This window comes from Arabidopsis lyrata (assembly GCF_000004255.2).
Source record: "Arabidopsis lyrata subsp. lyrata unplaced genomic scaffold ARALYscaffold_7, whole genome shotgun sequence".
In the NCBI taxonomy this organism is placed as follows: domain Eukaryota; kingdom Viridiplantae; phylum Streptophyta; class Magnoliopsida; order Brassicales; family Brassicaceae; genus Arabidopsis; species Arabidopsis lyrata.
This window is the reverse complement of record NW_003302549.1, coordinates 23623369-23640302: the sequence shown is the minus strand read 5'-3', so window position 1 is coordinate 23640302 and position 16934 is coordinate 23623369. Positions and strand designations below refer to the sequence as shown.

General features: G+C 33.6%; 5 protein-coding genes and 1 pseudogene across 6 annotated transcripts; 5 read left to right on the top strand and 1 right to left on the bottom strand.

Annotated features, from left to right (window-relative positions):
- Positions 1 to 28: 28 nt before the first annotated feature.
- Positions 29 to 2044, top strand: LOC9306897 (pentatricopeptide repeat-containing protein At5g38730). The gene has a single exon (XM_021016531.1). The coding sequence runs from the start codon at positions 51 to 53 to the stop codon at positions 1839 to 1841; it is 1791 nt and encodes a 596-aa protein (XP_020872190.1). The 5' UTR covers positions 29 to 50; the 3' UTR covers positions 1842 to 2044.
- Positions 2045 to 2855: 811 nt separating this feature from the next.
- Positions 2856 to 3649, top strand: LOC9306896 (late embryogenesis abundant protein 2). Its single transcript, XM_021019232.1, has 3 exons — positions 2856 to 2999; positions 3168 to 3236; positions 3334 to 3649. The coding sequence occupies exons 1-3, from the start codon at positions 2940 to 2942 to the stop codon at positions 3406 to 3408; spliced, it is 204 nt and encodes a 67-aa protein (XP_020874891.1). The 5' UTR covers positions 2856 to 2939; the 3' UTR covers positions 3409 to 3649.
- A 528-nt stretch (positions 3650 to 4177) lies between these two features.
- LOC9304826 (protein GLUTAMINE DUMPER 7) lies at positions 4178 to 5059 on the top strand. The gene has a single exon (XM_002870779.2). It carries the CDS (start codon positions 4523 to 4525, stop codon positions 4823 to 4825), a length of 303 nt encoding a protein of 100 aa, XP_002870825.1. The 5' UTR covers positions 4178 to 4522; the 3' UTR covers positions 4826 to 5059.
- Positions 5060 to 5541: 482 nt separating this feature from the next.
- LOC9306895 (putative F-box/kelch-repeat protein At4g39600) lies at positions 5542 to 6956 on the bottom strand. Of its 2 annotated transcripts, XM_021020093.1 has the most exons (2): positions 6597 to 6956; positions 5542 to 6443 (listed from the first exon to the last, which is right to left on the bottom strand). In XM_021020093.1, exons 1-2 carry the CDS (start codon positions 6869 to 6871, stop codon positions 5732 to 5734), a joined length of 987 nt encoding a protein of 328 aa, XP_020875752.1. In that variant the 5' UTR covers positions 6872 to 6956; the 3' UTR covers positions 5542 to 5731. The 2 variants fall into 2 exon arrangements, with proteins under 2 accessions (XP_020875752.1, XP_002868753.2); XM_002868707.2 differs by having other exon boundaries at positions 5542 to 6951.
- A 2147-nt stretch (positions 6957 to 9103) lies between these two features.
- Positions 9104 to 10805, top strand: LOC9306894 (annotated as a pseudogene).
- Positions 10806 to 15289: 4484 nt separating this feature from the next.
- Positions 15290 to 16079, top strand: LOC9304825. Its single transcript, XM_002870775.2, has one exon. It carries the CDS (start codon positions 15293 to 15295, stop codon positions 15758 to 15760), a length of 468 nt encoding a protein of 155 aa, XP_002870821.2. The 5' UTR covers positions 15290 to 15292; the 3' UTR covers positions 15761 to 16079.
- The last annotated feature ends 855 nt before the right edge of the window (positions 16080 to 16934 follow it).

Below are 16934 nucleotides of genomic sequence, written 5' to 3'. Positions count from 1 at the left end.
TCTAAATTAATCGTCACTCTTCTCTGTTATACAACATTTGAGCAACAACAATGGTGAATTTGTTGTCTGCAAATCGTGAAGCTTTGATTGCACAAAGCATCTGTGCAACTGTATTGAAAGGAAACTGGAAAAATATTCTGAAACACAAAGTTGATTCTGGGTTATTGAAATCATCGATAATCACTCAGGTAATCTCCGAGCTTTCTCTGTATTCTGGTTATGGTGGACCTTCTCTTTCATGGAGTTTCTATAGCTGGACTGATTCGTTACCAAGTTGCAAGCATAGTTTACAATCATCATGGAAAATGATTTTGATTCTCACAAAACACAATCATTTCAAAACTGCACACCAACTGCTCGATAAATTGTCTCAGAGAGAGCTTTTATCGTCTCCTTTGGTTTTGAGATCTTTAGTTGGTGGTGTTTCTGAAGACCCAGAAGTTTTATCTCACGTTTTTAGCTGGTTGATGATATTTTATGCGAAATCCGGGATGATCAACGATTCGATTGCGGTGTTTGAGCAGATTATGAGTTGTGGATTGAAGCCTCATTTGCAGGCTTGTACTGTGTTACTTAATAGTTTGGTTAAAGAGAGATTGACTGATACAGTTTGGAAGATTTTCAAGAAGATGGTTAAGTTAGGTGTTGTGGCTAACATTCATGTGTATAATGTATTGGTTCATGCTTGTTCTAAGTCCGGTGATTCCGAGAAAGCCGAGAAATTGTTAAGTGAGATGGAAGAAAAAGGCGTGTTTCCTGATATTTTTACCTATAATACGTTGATCTCTGTGTACTGCAAAAAAAGTATGCATTTCGAGGCTTTATCCGTTCAAGATAGGATGGAGAGAAGTGGGGTTGCTCCAGATATTGTCACGTATAACTCACTCATACATGGGTTTAGTAGAGAAGGTAGAATGAGGGAAGCGACGAGGCTTTTTCGGAAGATCAAAGGCGTTGTGATGGCAAACCATGTTACTTATACTACTTTGATTGATGGATATTGTAGAATGAATGATATAGATGAAGCTTTGAGGTTACGAGAGGTAATGGAGTCAAGAGGGTTTTGTCCTGGAGTTGTGACGTACAACTCGATTCTACGTAAGTTATGTGAAGATGGAAGAATACGAGAAGCTAACCGGCTGTTGACTGAGATGAGTGTAAAAAAGATAGAACCTGATAATATCACCTGCAATACTTTGATCAACGCATATTGCAAAATCGAGGACATGGTATCTGCAGTGAAGGTAAAGAAGAAGATGATTGAATCGGGGCTAAAACTTGACATGTATTCATACAAAGCATTGATTCACGGGTTTTGTAAAGTGTTGGAACTGGACAACGCAAAGGAGGAACTATTCTCTATGATAGAGAAAGGCTTATCTCCAGGATATTCGGCTTATTCTTGGCTTGTGGATGGATTCTATAACCAGAACAAGCAAGACGAAATCACAAAACTCCCAGAGGAGTTTGAAAAAAGAGGTCTTTGCCCTGATGTTGCTCTATACAGAGGATTAATTAGAAGGATTTGTAAGTTAGAACAGGTGGATTACGCCAAAGTGTTGTTTGAGTCAATGGAAAAGAAGGGTTTAATGGGAGATAGTGTTATATACACGACAATGGCGTATGCATATTGGAGAACAGGGAAGGTAACTGACGCTTCTGCTCTGTTCGATGTAATGTATAATCGACGGTTGATGGTGAACTTGAAACTGTATAAATCCCTCAGTGCCTCTTATGCTGGTGATAACGATGTTTTGAGATTCTTTTGGAGTCATGTAGGTGATAGATGTCTTATATCGAAGAGTATTTTACGGGAAATTAACAAAAGCGAGGTCTTGTGAAGTGAGTGCCTGTATAAGCTCAGTAGTCAGTACTGATCATGATCAATGTGACAATGTTGAAATACTTGGTTAGACTGTTGTTTCTTCTTTAATTTTATGAAAAATTAAATCCAGCTTATGTTAACAGTGTTAACTTAACACTAACTACTAATCTACCAAATTGTATTTGTTTTGTTGCTTTTGGGCTTATATACTTTTCTTGTCAACATGCTTCAATATTTAACGTCAATATAAGATTAGCATAATACTATTATTTCAAGTTTTTCACCGCCTAACTCTATTGATTTGTTTATTTTAACGTGTTACCATTAGAACCCTATCAATGTATCATGTATATATTATAGTAGTATGTGAAAAAAAGGTTTACCAAAAAAAAAAATGTATCATGTAAATGTAATTCTACTCTCTATTTTTTTCTTTCTTTCTTGATACTGTATGTAGTTCTGTTTTTTTTTTCTCATTCTAAACACTATTTAAAGGTGACAATAACTCATAACTTTTATTTCTTAAAACTTTTTCATTTTGAACCCAATTAAAAAAAAAAAAAACTTTTTTTAACTAGAATCCGATCAACTATGGAAAAGGACTATTGTAAATATTAAAGAAGACAAAAAATATTTAATATATGTCTAATCTTCTCTTTTTTTTTTTGGGGCAAAATATGTCTAATCTTCTCAATTAACTAGAAAGTAGCAAGAACTCCACTAATTTAAACTGGATTTAAACCTCAAATCCTAAAAAGATGCATCCCTTGTAATAATAAAGCTGAATTAATCAAATCAACACAGTACTAAAACAAAAGACGAGATCACAATCATTAGAACAAGTCAATCAAGCTAAAAATATCAATCAAATGAGTCAAACTCCCATATAACTCTGATCTCATGACTAAATACGGATTAATCATCCTAATCTCCACTTGATCCGGAACACCTCATAATCCAACACTCTACTGCCACGTGTCAGAAAATGAAAGCTTCATGAGAGCTATATAAATTATGGAACCTTTGGAGGAACTTAACTCAATTCATTAATCCCATATTCACACTCTTATTCAAAGCAAAAACTTATCTTTCTTTTCACTAAAGCTATTCGAAAATGTCAAGCAACTCCCAGAACATAAGCTTCCAAGCCGGCCAGGCCAAAGGCCAAACTCAGGTAATCCTAAATTACTACAACTAAAACAAAGTTTTTTGGTCTATTTATAAAACATAATTTTAATTAAAGATTTCAAGAGCTTTCTAGTTTCTTGTGTGAGATTTTTTCTTGTAATGTATTATGTATACATAACTTTTATTTATTTATTATTTGGTTGATGGTGTTCAGGAGAAGGCTAGCACCATGATGGACAAGGCTAGCAATGCTGCTCAATCTGCCAAGGAGTCTCTCCAAGAGGTTCGTAAAATCGAATCCGACCTTACAAAAGATTTTAAAATACGAATTCTTGTAATAACATGGAACTAAATTGTTTCACTTGTAAACATTTGTATAGACCGGCCAGCAGATTAAGGAGAAGGCACAAGGAGCTACCGAATCAGTGAAGAATGCGACCGGCATCAACAAATGAAGACAATAATCATATGATTCATTATGCTATTTTTCTTTTCACGAATAAAAACAATAATTCATTTTTTGAAACCTAAAGATTAGGTTCAACGGTTTGATTATTCAAACTGTTGGTTTTTTTTCTTGATATATTACTACTTTTATTGGATTTTGCTTCTGTTTGTTATGTCATGATGATGTATTCTTTGAGATCCTTTTTCATTTTTAGAGATCTCTAATAAAATAGCAATGTCTTATGATCATTTCTTTTTTGCTTTTCAAATATTACATATCATATGAAAATGTGGCCGAAACAAATCTAAATTTTGTTTGTAACCGATTGGTTTTTTTTTTATATACTCGATCAATTGATCCGGTCAGTTCCGGTTATCGTACCGAAGTACTTCAAAGTGCGTCCAATAATCCGAAATCAAATAGAAACCAAACCAAATCAAATAAATTAAATTTTCTTATAATTTTACATTTTATAGAGACTATAACTAAATCGTTGTTACATATTCTTATAATTTATTTGGTAAAAATGATTATAAAAAATGTTCAGATAACAAAAGACCCTAGAAATTTTTTTTAAGAAACTAAACATACAATCTGTGATAAAAATGATACTACAATTGACTATAAACTTTATGATTTTTTGTAACTTGAGATTCAATAAGTTTAGCTTCAACTATACTAATTTTAAAAAAAAATTCACACCAATAATTTGTTTTCTTGATTTGCCTCACTAGTACATATTCTTATACATAATAACATAATTTATTTGTTTTTAAGGATGAAATTTAAACATATAAAAATGGGATACACAGTAATTTATATATCTTGTACAAAGGACTCGATAGATTAAACAACATCAACTCATAAATTGATTATTTAAGAAAACTGTGGCACCACAAACACAAAGGATCTAAGCTTGGTAACAACAGAGATCAAAGAATCTCTTAAGTGTTCAAGAAAGAATAAACCCTTTTAGGACGAAAACTCAGAAGGCAGCTTGGCATCTAAAGACTGCAAAACTCTCACTTTTTGCTAAAACTATATAAATAAATAAATCCCACAAACTTGAGAAGACAAAATCTGGTGGAAGAGAAATCATCAAATTTAAGATCGACGAGGCAATGAGTCTGGATAGTGATTCAATGGTCCCGGTTACTTCCGGGTTAGAAAACTTAAACTCTCCAATTCTCTCCAAGATTTGTGCGTGGGGAGTAATGCTGGGGCTCTTTGCGATTTCATTGATCGCTATGGCTTATGCTTGCTATCACAAGCAAAACGCTTCGAATTCATGTATCGAAGAGCAAGAGAAATCAGGAAAGAAGCAAGGGTTGAAGCCACTAGATATGGAACCAAAGATTGTTGTTATAATGGCTGGTAATGAAAACCCTACCTTCTTTGCCAAGCCAACCAAGATCAATGCATGACCAAAATCGCTAGATTAGTGTTTTGTTTTTCTTTCGTTATGCTTGTTAATTGGGTTTTGATAAGCAGGACGACACCATTTATGTATATCCTTGACTAATATTCTGCTGATTTCTTATTTAAACTCAGATTAATTCGTTGTTGATGATAAACATTGTTATTTGTTTCTTTGTTTAACTTGTCACGAAGAAAATATTTTGTAAACTTCTATACCAACCAAAACAACTCGAGTCGGATTTTTGTCTATTAAAATTTCTGTTTGTAGTAAGACTTGAATAGAAATTACATATGAACCCGCAATTTTCTTTCTGCAACTTGACCATTCTTTACATAAGTCCACTAGTATGCTTTCAAATTCCAAATTGTTTGTTGGGAATGAAACAGAGGATCCTCACATTGTTTGCATGGTAATTTGTTGGTTGGCTACAAGACATGAACATAAGCCTTGCCTTAACAACAAAACTCTGTTTTTGTCTGCAACTTGGTCATTCATTATACTATAAATGAGCATGTAAAATAGACAAATAATCACTAACTGTGCATCTTGTTTTAGTTGATTCTCGTGAATTTAAAGAACCGTAGCCTCCCTTCAATGCAACAAAAATAAACTGTTTTCAAATACATTTTCACAGTCGCTGTCACAAAGCTAAGTTACCCTACCCGCTTATCTCAAGAGTCCATCATCAAACAATATCAGAAAGAGTTTGAGATCAAAGGGTTCATCAAAGAGACAGTCTCAAGAAAAGCTTAATTATCTACAAAGCAAAAGAGTGCCGATAGTTATAAGCGAAAACAAATGTCAATTTGCATTCCGCTAAGCAATGCAACAGAAGACATTCTTTCAAATGTGACAATACATAAAAAGAAAAAAGAAGGTGACATACATAACCTGTCTCATGAGTCATTTATCAAACAGTAGCAGCAATAGCACAAACAAATTGATAAGCTTTAGGGACTGTAAGCACAGCTTCAAACCACTCGACCTTGCCCCAAATCTCGTCATTCTTCCGTTTGTCAAGCGAAATCTCGGCACACCAAATCATCTTCTCCTCCTCAAAGTCACTTGCAGGAACATTTTGATCCCACAAAACCATCAGCTTACCACCATAATTCACCAATCTAACAGTACTACCACTATCAAACTTAGGTAACCCTTCTAAACCCTTTAATTTCCTCGCACCTTCTTCCTCCTTGTCAAAGTATAACCAAAGAAACTCCCCACTGCGTTTATTATAAGAATAGACTATGTTCTCTATCATACCAACAGAAGCCCAAAAATTATTCCCACCTAATCCTACCACTTCCCAAGTTAAATCCTTAAAGTTTAAAACCACACCTTTTTTACCAGACTCGATTTCGTGGATCATGTAAACCTTTCCTTGCAGATCTAAAACTCCTAAACTCGGCTTTTCGAGCCGCTGGGGCTTCAAAGTTTGAGTCTTTTTGCTGACAACTTCAATACAGTTGAAAGAATCTGGATTTTCACAGCTTCCTGGTAAATACATCTCCCCATCAAGCTTACTTTGAGTGTTAGTCAATCGCAAGCTTGGAGCTTCGAGCCAAGTGTGAGTTCGACAGTCAAGGAAAGAGACAGCAACTTCGTCGCTAATGGCGTAGAGATTAGAATCAACAGAGACAATATTAGACCATTCCACAGGTGGAGAGTTGATGATTGGGATCGGAACCAGAAGAAGAAGATTGTCACTTGGTTTTCGGCAGAATGTGAACCAACGAGGGTTAGAGTCAGGAGAGTATCGTAAGCAAACATAGAGACAAGTCTCAGTTTGACCTAAGAGAGATCGGGTCTGGTAAAGCTCTGGTGAAGCAATGAAGCAACGGAAGCTTTTGGAGACAAAGGAGAGAGTTGGGTAATACAATCTTGATACACGGGCTAAGCAGCTCAATATCAAATCATCTGGAAGTGAAGATTTCAACTTTGACATTGCCAAATTCGTCACCAGCTCAACGATTTTCTTTGCTTCTTGAATCTCATAGTTGTTGTTGGGAGACGAGCTCAAGGAACAAAATGATTTATTGGGCCATTTCATCGTGGGCCTAACTAATTTTGTTCAATGAGAAATTTCTTTGATTCATTCGTTGATTGTGCATTTTTAACATACGGTAAATTATTTTCAAAAATTCTATAAGATAATAAAATAACAATAATTTGATAAAATACAGTATATGGATATATAAATATACTGTTTCATTAGTATAAGAAATGAAGAATTGTATATAATTTATTTCTATCTATTATCTATCTTATTATATAAAGTAATTATATTTATGTTTTTTTTTAAGAATTTTAACTCATGTAGTCTTAAGTAAAAACACTAAAAACTTAAAAAAAAAAAGAGCTTATAAGAATGAATTTTCAATTATTTTATGGGGTAAAATTATTAGTTATCAAATTACAGCATATAGAAAAATTATATTTGAATATATAATTTACGACATATAGAAAAATTATATATTTTAATTTATATATAGAAAAATTATATATTTTAATTTATATATAGAAAAATTGAGTGTTACTATTTAGAAATTAAATATCATCGATAAGATAAGAGTTGTAAAATTAAAATCAAATTTTTTATAATGAAATAGATAGTTGAATTGTATTGCAAAATGTAATGTATAAGAATAAAATCTGATTTAATCCACATATTCGAATGTGGATTTATATAGAAAATTTGAGTGTTACTATTTAGAAATCAAATATCATCGATAAGATAGAGTTGTAAAATTAAAATCAAAATTTTTATAATGAAATAGATAGTTGAATTGTATTACAAAATGTAATGTATAAGAATAAAATCTGATTAAATACAAAAATCACTAGACTAAATATTTAAAAAAAAATGTGGATTACTATTTTGAATTCAAATATCATCAATAAAAATTTACATTTAATTTGTACACCTGCTTACTTAGGCGAGCCTTCTTTAGTGTTATATAGACTATAAGTAAACCATTATTACATATTCTTATAATTTATTTGGTAAAAACGATAATTAAAAATTTCAGATAACCAAAGTTCCAACAAAATTAAAATTAAATTTAAGAAACTAGACATACAAAATCTTAGATGAGATCAAAATGATACTAACAATTGACTATAAACTTTTTTTTTAACTACACTAATATAAAAAAAATCACAAAAATATTCTATTAACTATTTTTTAACTTTTTTTCTTGATTTACCTCCACATTACATATTCTATTGATTACATAATTTATCTGGTTTTTAGGATAAAATTTATATACATATTCATATGAAATTGGGTTACACGAAAAAAGATCAGAAAATTTGAATAGGACAATCGTTCCCCTCTTAAAAAAAAAAAAAACTCTCTCTGTCTCTCGCCGCTTCTCTCTTTTAGATCTAGGGTTCAGTTTGGCATGGTCCTCACCGCTGGTCGTGGATTTGCAAATCGGAAGCAGAGGTGAGTGCATCTTCTTCTCCGTCAACGGTGTGGGGTGGTTTCTTTCCCGGTTCGATGCTGTTGCGGCTCCTTTTTGGTGGCTGAGAGGATTTGTGGTAGTGGCCTTGGTTTTAGGACGCCAGTGGCCCGCCTGATTCTTCTCACGGCTCATCCGACACAACGGCGCTGCGACAGCGGCGGAAGTCGACGGGGAAAGAGGTGGGTTTTTTCGTTGTTTGTTTGGTTGTTAACTGTAGATCCTTAGCGATCTTAGATGCCTTTCGCGGGTTGTGGCTGTCCGGTGGATGTTTGAGCCTCCGTCCTCCGGCTGCCACCGTGATGTTGCTTCAACCGGACTGGATTGAGGGGGATTGTGCTCGGAGAACTTGGATTTCGCCAGATCTGGAGGTTTGAGGGATAGATCTGAGTGTGACGGATTGCTAGGTTGAGGATCTGTCATCGGCGCAGCCGGAGAGTTGGAGAACGGAGCTTCTGGGAGATTTGTAGCGGAGATGGTGACTCGTCGGAGAGAGATTGGCGGCGGAAACCGATGGCGGCGGAAACCGAACACTTCCACCAATGATCCCGATCCTACCTCGTCGTCGCGAAGCCGTGAATCTTGTGTTCGCCAGTATTCTGCTCGAGGTCTCTGCCTCCGGTGATTAACCAGGGTCCGATCTCATGTTCCGATGACGGCTAGGGTTTCCGATTTCTCCATTTTGTGAATGTTTTCGATTTGTAAAGCCCATGGCTTATCTGGGCTTGGGCCCATTTTTAATAAAATGATTTAAGTTTTTTTTTAAAAAAAATAATAATAATAATAATAATAATAATTGGGTTACACATTAGAATCGACATCAACCCAAAAATCTATTATTTAAGAAAAGAGATCAAAGAATCTCTCAATTGTTCAAGAAAAAATAAACCCGTTTAGGACAAAAACTCTGAAGGCAACTTGGCATCTGAAGACTGTGCAAAACTCTCACTTTTTGGTAAAACTATATAAATAAATAACCTACACAAACTCGAGAAGAAAAAAGAGTGGAAGAGGGAAGATCAGATTCCAAGATCAATGAGGTCATGAGTCTGGATATTGATTCGATGGTCCTGGTTAACTCCGGGTTAGAGAACTTAAACTCTCCAATTCTCTCTAAGATTTGTGCGTGGGGAGTAATGCTGGGGCTCTTTGCGCTTTCATTGATCGCTACGGCCTATGCTTGCTATATCATAAGCAAAACGCTTCGAATTCATGCATTGAAAAGCAAGAGAAACAAGGAAAGAGGCATAGGTTGAAGCCACTAGATATGGAATCAATTAAAGATTGTTGTTATATTGGCTGGTAATGAAAACCCTACCTTTTCTGCTAAGCCGACCAAGATCAATGCATGACCAATATTGTCTTAAATCATCATGTCCAATTAAAATCACTAGATTAGGGTTTTAATTTTCCATTCATTATGCTTCTAAATATAGATCGATTGGCAGAACGAGACCACTATAAGACCTGAATATTTCAACAGGTGCACAATCTAATATTTGTAAAGCAACATATAACAAGTAATGAAATACAACAATACCGAAATGATGATTGTGGAACGGAGATTGACGATAGTAAACAGAGTCGAGAACTTTGATGATCTCTCCTTAACTCAAAAATCTTTTCGGTATGGTTGTATTTCATTACTTGTTCTATGTTAATTAGTTTACAAATACTAGATTGTGCCCCTGTTGAAATATTCAGATCTTATATTCTTAACTCAAAATTTGCCCCGTAGTGCGACGGTTTGATGACAATTATTAGATTCTCAGGATAAAACTCTTTTTCCTTTTGATTCGCAATACTCAAATCAAAAGATAATCGAAAGCTAGCCTTGTGTTGTACTCCCAGACATAAGCAAGAGAAGAAGAGAGAAGAGAGGGATTATGATGCTTTGATCGATGATCAGAATGAGAGAATAAAAACCATGATTTTATAGCATAATAGCCCCACGGCCATGGCATTAAAGAGGAGAATATATCACCTTAATGACACAATCAAGAGACTTGATTCTCACAACAAAGTCAAAAACGTTTTTGATCCTAATTGATTTTACACAATCATTAAAGTAGATATTTTTGATTTAATCACTAATTTAAATCAATCAATTTGGGAAAATAAAATAATCAATGGGTTGTAAGCCTATTTCCCAAATCTCAAATCTTAAATCCAATCCACGTATGTTTGGATTTCTCTTCTAACTTCTAAAGTATACAATTTGTTTTTAAGTCAAAATACCAAGCTATGCAAGCAAGTTACTTTGGACTTCCGTTTCTCATTGAATCGAACTTCGTTTTTGACATTCTAATACATCACCACGTAGTGCTCGCAACAACGATTCCATCGTGCCCAAGAACCGGTCATTCTAATGAACGTTTTCACCGGAAAATCCAACGGAAATGTGGTCACAACCACTTCGTCAAGTTCCAACAACACTTATGTATTCTTGAATAATATTCTGCTGATTTGTTTATATTCATATACTTGATTAAATTTTTTATAATAAACGTGTTATTAGTTCCTTGTTTAATTTTTCAAAAGGAAAATATTTTGTTAATAAACTTTTCTATCGACATAAAAAATAAATTATGTCAAAGATATATATATATATATATATATATATATATATCTAGTCTAAAAATTCATCATTACATAATTCATAAATCAAAGAAACAAACCAAAGAACACTATCAAGAAAAAATAAAGAATAAACCAAAGAAGGAATAAACTACATCATAGTATAAGATAGTTAAATATTAGAAGTGGGTACAATATGTGTTTGTGTTCGGTTTAAGTAAAACCTAACATATAGAGCTGCTAACATGAAGATGACCAAGATAGACACTACCGCTACGATAACTTGGAAGAAACCAGGCTCCATATTGTTTCTTCACTACGCACTTCAAAATTTGTTCTTTCTCACTTATTTTTTTTCGTGTCTTCTTCTCTTTCTCGGATGCAAATTATACTTTATATATGTGTATTGAAACAAAAGTTAAGATTTTTGAAAAAAAAAAAAAAAAAAGTTAAGATTTTTGAGAAAAAAAAGAATTTGAGATTTTTGTAAATAACCGGTGATATTTGTAAGTTTTACATTTTGTTATTAAGAAACACTAACTAGGAAAATTGGAAATTTTACATTTAGTCATTAAGGAGCATTAACTAGGAAAAATAATACATTTTCCATTTTATTGTAGCTTTATTTAAAATGCTAGATCCTCGAATATATTGTGTTTGTTTGCGTATGTGTGTGTTAATATTACTATAGAATGTATTGAATTACATTTTTGAGTCAATTTTGGTTCAGTGGTATCGTTCGATCCTCGAAACATTTTAAGATTGGTTTTTAGTTATGCATGTTGATCTCTTCTGCCAAAAATAAATAAATAAAAACAAATACAAGTTGATTATTTCATTATTTGACAATGTTTAAAATTCGAACAAACGTCCAAAGATGAAAGTGTTAACTATAACCAAGTCACTTTGGTCTGGTGATTAAGGAAAGTAATTTCCGTCACCTAGGTTCGAGTAGCATTGGCTACCAGAGTTCAAGCAATTTAACATGGTTTTCGTGGCCTCAAGAATCATAATTAGTCTTTGAAGCCTAGATCATATATTTTGTTTGATGCTTTGTAATTGGATTATGAGAAACTGGTAGTAATCAAGTGTGTTCTTTCTCCTTTGTAGGGATTAACCACCGAGGAAAAGATCGAAATGTTCAACTTGCCAGTGTATTTTCCTCAATCTAGTGAATTGAAAGAAGCGATTGAACAAAACAAAAGCTTTACAATTGAGATGATGGAGATAGTAAGCCATCCATTGGAGGCTATGCAATTATCCAACAACTTCGTCACTTCTATGTATCGAGCAATTCTCTCTACAGTTATAGAAGAACACTTTGGACATAGTGTGGTCGATGAGCTATTTCGTCGATTTGCTAAGAAACTTTCTAAGCATCCGATTGATTTTGAAAAGTGTAAGAAGCAAATGGTCTATCATATCATTCTTAAACGAAAGTGAATATTGAGATTATCCAAAACGTTATGTATTTTTCAAGTCCAAAGTGTTATTTCCAGCCTTTGTAAACGTTTTAAAACTTTGAGTTATATATATTGTGCTTGTTCCATTGTGTTATCGATTAATCATAATAACAATATTAGGCATACATGCTAAAAATTACTTCAAATTTCTAAACCGGATCTTGCATCTATGAGACTATAACCAATAATGTTATCCAAATAGAACCAACACATGCTAAAGAACAAGAAAAAACAGTGATTGACAAAAAAAAAAAAAAAAAAAAAAAAAAAAAAAAAAAAAAAAAAAAAACCAGAGCAAGAGGGAAAAGTTAGTGAAGTTTATAAATCTTAAAATATAAATATTGAGAGACTCTAGGTGACATAGAAGGTATCAAGCAGAGCTCAAAGACTCCGTGTGAGTCAGAAGGTTTCAAGTTATATCTCTACAGATGCCACGTGTGACATATGGTTTGGCGGAGGTTGTTTAAAATCAGACTTGTCAAGAATTTGATACAGTATATCTCTATAGTATGTTAGATCTCATTCATTTTTTCCTACGCATATAAAGACTTTCTTAGCTTTTTTTTTTTGAAATGTTTAATTGATTGATATAAAAATATGTATAGACTTTAGTTCAATGGGCTAAGAAAACCAAATAAATAGAAACATATCTACTACAACTCTAGGCCAGAATTAAGATCAGGGAAGAGAAGAAGAAACTATAGTCCGTTGCTCCTCACTTGAATGGTGTTACGGCAAACCAGCCTTGAAGCAGATGGCGAAGTCGGGGCCAAGGCGTGTAATCAAGTGAACTAATCCGGTCTCAAATAAGTCTGTCTATGCGTCTAACCATCTAGGGAACCAAGCTATACTTGCTACCATGTATCCGAGCATTTCTCTCCATAAAAAAAGAGTAGATTGAGATTTGAAAACAGAGGCGAATGAGGATGTCTTTGTCGCGACTCCCTACACCTACGACCTCTGACCAGATTGTAAAGGAGAAAGGGGCAAGCGAAAAGAGATGGTCACGAGATTTATCGCGTTCACCGCATAGAACACATGATTGATTTACTCCTCAGCTGCGCATACGCAATCCCATGGACAGCTTATCTCGTATCGTCAACCATGTTATAAATCTGCAGCAAGGGATGCTTTGACTAACCCATAAGACTCTGCTCCAATCCATCGATGGAGAATTGAGTTCTAACATTTTTCCATGTTTCTTAGCTATTACCTAATTCATCAACAACTTAAATATTAGACAAAGAAAAAGTTGTATACAATGGGCAATCTACTGAATTTGAATCTAGATATGATGAGATATTGGTAATAGTAATAACAAAACAACTAGACTACATGTTTTAATCTAAATAATTTTTTTTTAACTTTTTTTTTTAAAAGATATTTGCTTAAACTATGTATAGTTTACTTGATTCATATTGTTTATGCCACCATGGATGTTATTTTTCTAAATAATGTTCTAAATAAAGTATCGTTTAATCATCCAATAATTAGATCAAAGACAAAGAATCAAGAAGACACCGACTCATCATCCCCGGAAAGAGACAACCGAATGCAAACAAAGATAGCACACAAATGTGGACATCTATTTGTACATAAGTCCGTTGCATATGAACATCTTAATTTATATCTTGATGCTATAATATATTATTAAGTAATGTTAACTGAATCTTCTTGGGCGAGGGAAAGAAAAAGAAAGAAAAAACTATTAGGAAATAGAGGTACATCACTATAATTATATTGGGATATCTCCATTTCCTAATACAAACTGTCTTTTTTTGTCACTGAGAAAAGGAAAATCAGTCTTTGTATTGTTATTGATCGAGTCTTGAGGCCACAATAATGTTTTAGCGGTTTCTAAAAAAGAAAAAAAAACGAATAATATTTCAGCGAACGCAAATTTAGTCAGTATGATTTGGAGTAGCTTCATACTTTATGTGAAAAGATAGATCACTTGGTGATACGTACGTATGTAAATTTGATTTATAATATCTTATTATAAAGGAAAAGTGAAATACTCTTAAATATGGAAAACAAAGAGAAGAGTATGTAATTCATAAATACCACAAACTTTCAAAATTAAAAGAGTCTTCTATTAAATGTTCATTGTTTTAGTTTTTTGAAGTTTATGAAATGTTCTAAAATACTTTACGTCGAGGAAATAGTTCTTAAAAGTTTACAAAAGATTCTTAAAAGTCTTAAAAAGATTTGTAAATGTTTAGAATTTGGAATTACAATGGGCATTTACCATTTCTTTACCGTTTAAAAATCTTTTGGAAACCTAAAATTTGTGGAATGTTTGAAGTTTTGGGGGTTGGTGATAATTTAAAAAACAAAACATAATTATTTTTTTTTTATTTTTTGAGCATATATTGTTCATATCTATGATATATCTCTATATTTATTATAGAAAATAGTAAATGATGACGTTAGTTCAGAAAGAAGATAAAAAGTGGCACTATCCTAACATGCATGTTATAGAACATGGGTTTGATCAGAACCTAACACCAATCTTCAGGAAGGTTCGTGTTTGGTTTCGTATACAGAGAATTCTAAGTGTAAAGATACATTCCTCATGATATAATGTAAAACTAAAATGGCTTCACTCTCTTTAATCACACCCATTAAATCTAATTTGTTAGTAATATAACCTAATTAATGTTATTTTTTCAAAGGGGTGCTATGAAGGATATAAACATCAATTTTTAAAAAATAGTTTTCTCAACTACCGTAGTATTGGTGAACCTAATTAAGCGAGCCATTAAGCGAAGACAACACATAAACAATTAGAAAGAAACAAACCATTCACATAAAAGAACAATTATTCTTTTTCGAATCATGTCGGACATAGCTTTAAACGTTAGAACATAAGCTGTCCTTAACTCAATAAAATAATTAGAACATAACAGCAGCATTATTCCTACCACATGCACATACATATAAACATACGAGCCTTATTCCTAGCAAATGCACAGCTACACCTCTAAGAAACAAACCTCTCTCTTTCTCTCTCTCATCAAGATTAGGGTTCTTGAGTTCTTGATGGATAAGGAAGAATGCAGCAGTAGTGAATCCGGTTGGACGACTTATATTTCGTCGCCAATTAAAGTAGATGAAGATGAGGTCGTGGATGAGGACTACTATGAAGGGTATAACATTTATAATTATTCGAGTAAAGTCGAACACGAAGAAGAGAGGAACAAAGATAGTGATGATTCAATGGCTTCGGATGCTTCGTCGGGGCCAAATTATCAGCGCTATCACCAAAAGAACAAGGCGTTGGATTTGAAGAAGGGTAAAAATGAAGGTAATACTAAGAGTAAAAATGTTGATGATCATCATAATCATTACCATGACGGTAAGAATACTAGTAACTCATACAGGAAAAAAGAGAAGAAAAAGAGAGAAAATAAGAGTACCTATAGAATGAAGTGATTAATCATTGTATATTAGTGATTTAAATATGTAATTAGTGTTTGTATATTGGGATGTTGGATTATGATTTCCTAATTTGTTTGGGGTTTTTTGATGCCTCAAGAATAGGAAGATGATTCTTTTATTCTTTATTGAAAATTATGTGGGATATATATGTGTTGATTGATGTCTATATTGTTGTTCTTGATTTTAATTATTTGTTCTCTAATTTGTGAATCAATGTTTCTCAAAGAGAGAAACTATGCGGTTTGTTGATCACATATATCACTCTGTATTTTACTAGTCAAATATCTTCTTAAATAGCTTGTTTAGCCCATAATTCTTAATTCAGAAATATTAATGATTCTAGCATAAACTCTTTTTTTCCGATTGGTTACCAATTCTATTCGTATTAGATTTAATTTACGTGCATGTTGATAAGAAAAATATTTCATATTTTTTTTTTTGTCAACCACACATTAATTATTAAAAAACTCCTTGATTGGTTGTCCAATTAGGAGGAGTAGTGTTTACAAAAGTAACTTCGGAAAATAAAAGTCTAGAAGAACGGGCTAAGCAGTCCGCCTTAACATTACATAAACGAGGTATAAGAGAAAGCGATAATAAGGGGAAAGAGTCACGGAGCAGTCCAAAAGCATCTAGCAGATTAGAGAAAGCGGGCCATTCTTCAGGTGATTGTACCATCGAGACTAACTCTGAACAATCTGTTTCAAACGCCTGACAATCAATCCTTCTTGAAAAGACATTCTTCATGGCCCAAATTAACGCTTCCATCTCCGAGTGAAGTGGGGAGGGGGATCTCCGGAGGCACTTTGCACCAAGTAGTATCGTTTGATCATTTTCTTGAAAACACCACCATCCTATACCCATAGTTGGATCCGAAGATTTCCAAAAGCCATTGTAACACCCGCGTCCCGCGATCCTAAAGGGGGCCGGTTTGTTTTAGGAAAAACTAGATCATGGTCGAGAAAGACCAATGAATAAGTTAACCCAAGGAAGGAATGAAACGTTTAAGTCATGAAAATGGTAGATGATATAGACGACATCGGGATAATCTAGTGATCATGGAGAAATGATCACGGAAATATTGGGAATGGCGTAGTCAAGGCCAAGAAAACGGACCAAAAGACTTAGCCGGAAAGAACGCGAAAGAACGTTCGAGCTAAACCAGCTA

Excerpts from the sequence above, each read along its gene's own strand:
- LOC9304825 (XM_002870775.2), top strand. The coding sequence starts at position 15,293 with ATGCACAGCTACACCTCTAAGAAACAAACCTCTCTCTTTCTCTCTCTC.
- LOC9306897 (XM_021016531.1), top strand. The coding sequence starts at position 51 with ATGGTGAATTTGTTGTCTGCAAATCGTGAAGCTTTGATTGCACAAAGC.
- LOC9304826 (XM_002870779.2), top strand. The coding sequence starts at position 4,523 with ATGAGTCTGGATAGTGATTCAATGGTCCCGGTTACTTCCGGGTTAGAA.
- LOC9306895 (XM_002868707.2), bottom strand. The coding sequence starts at position 6,871 with ATGAAATGGCCCAATAAATCATTTTGTTCCTTGAGCTCGTCTCCCAAC.
- LOC9306896 (XM_021019232.1), top strand. The coding sequence starts at position 2,940 with ATGTCAAGCAACTCCCAGAACATAAGCTTCCAAGCCGGCCAGGCCAAA. Across the intron at positions 3,000-3,167 it reads AGGCCAAAGGCCAAACTCAG|GAGAAGGCTAGCACCATGAT; the intron begins GTAATCCTAAAT and ends GATGGTGTTCAG. Across the intron at positions 3,237-3,333 it reads CCAAGGAGTCTCTCCAAGAG|ACCGGCCAGCAGATTAAGGA; the intron begins GTTCGTAAAATC and ends ACATTTGTATAG.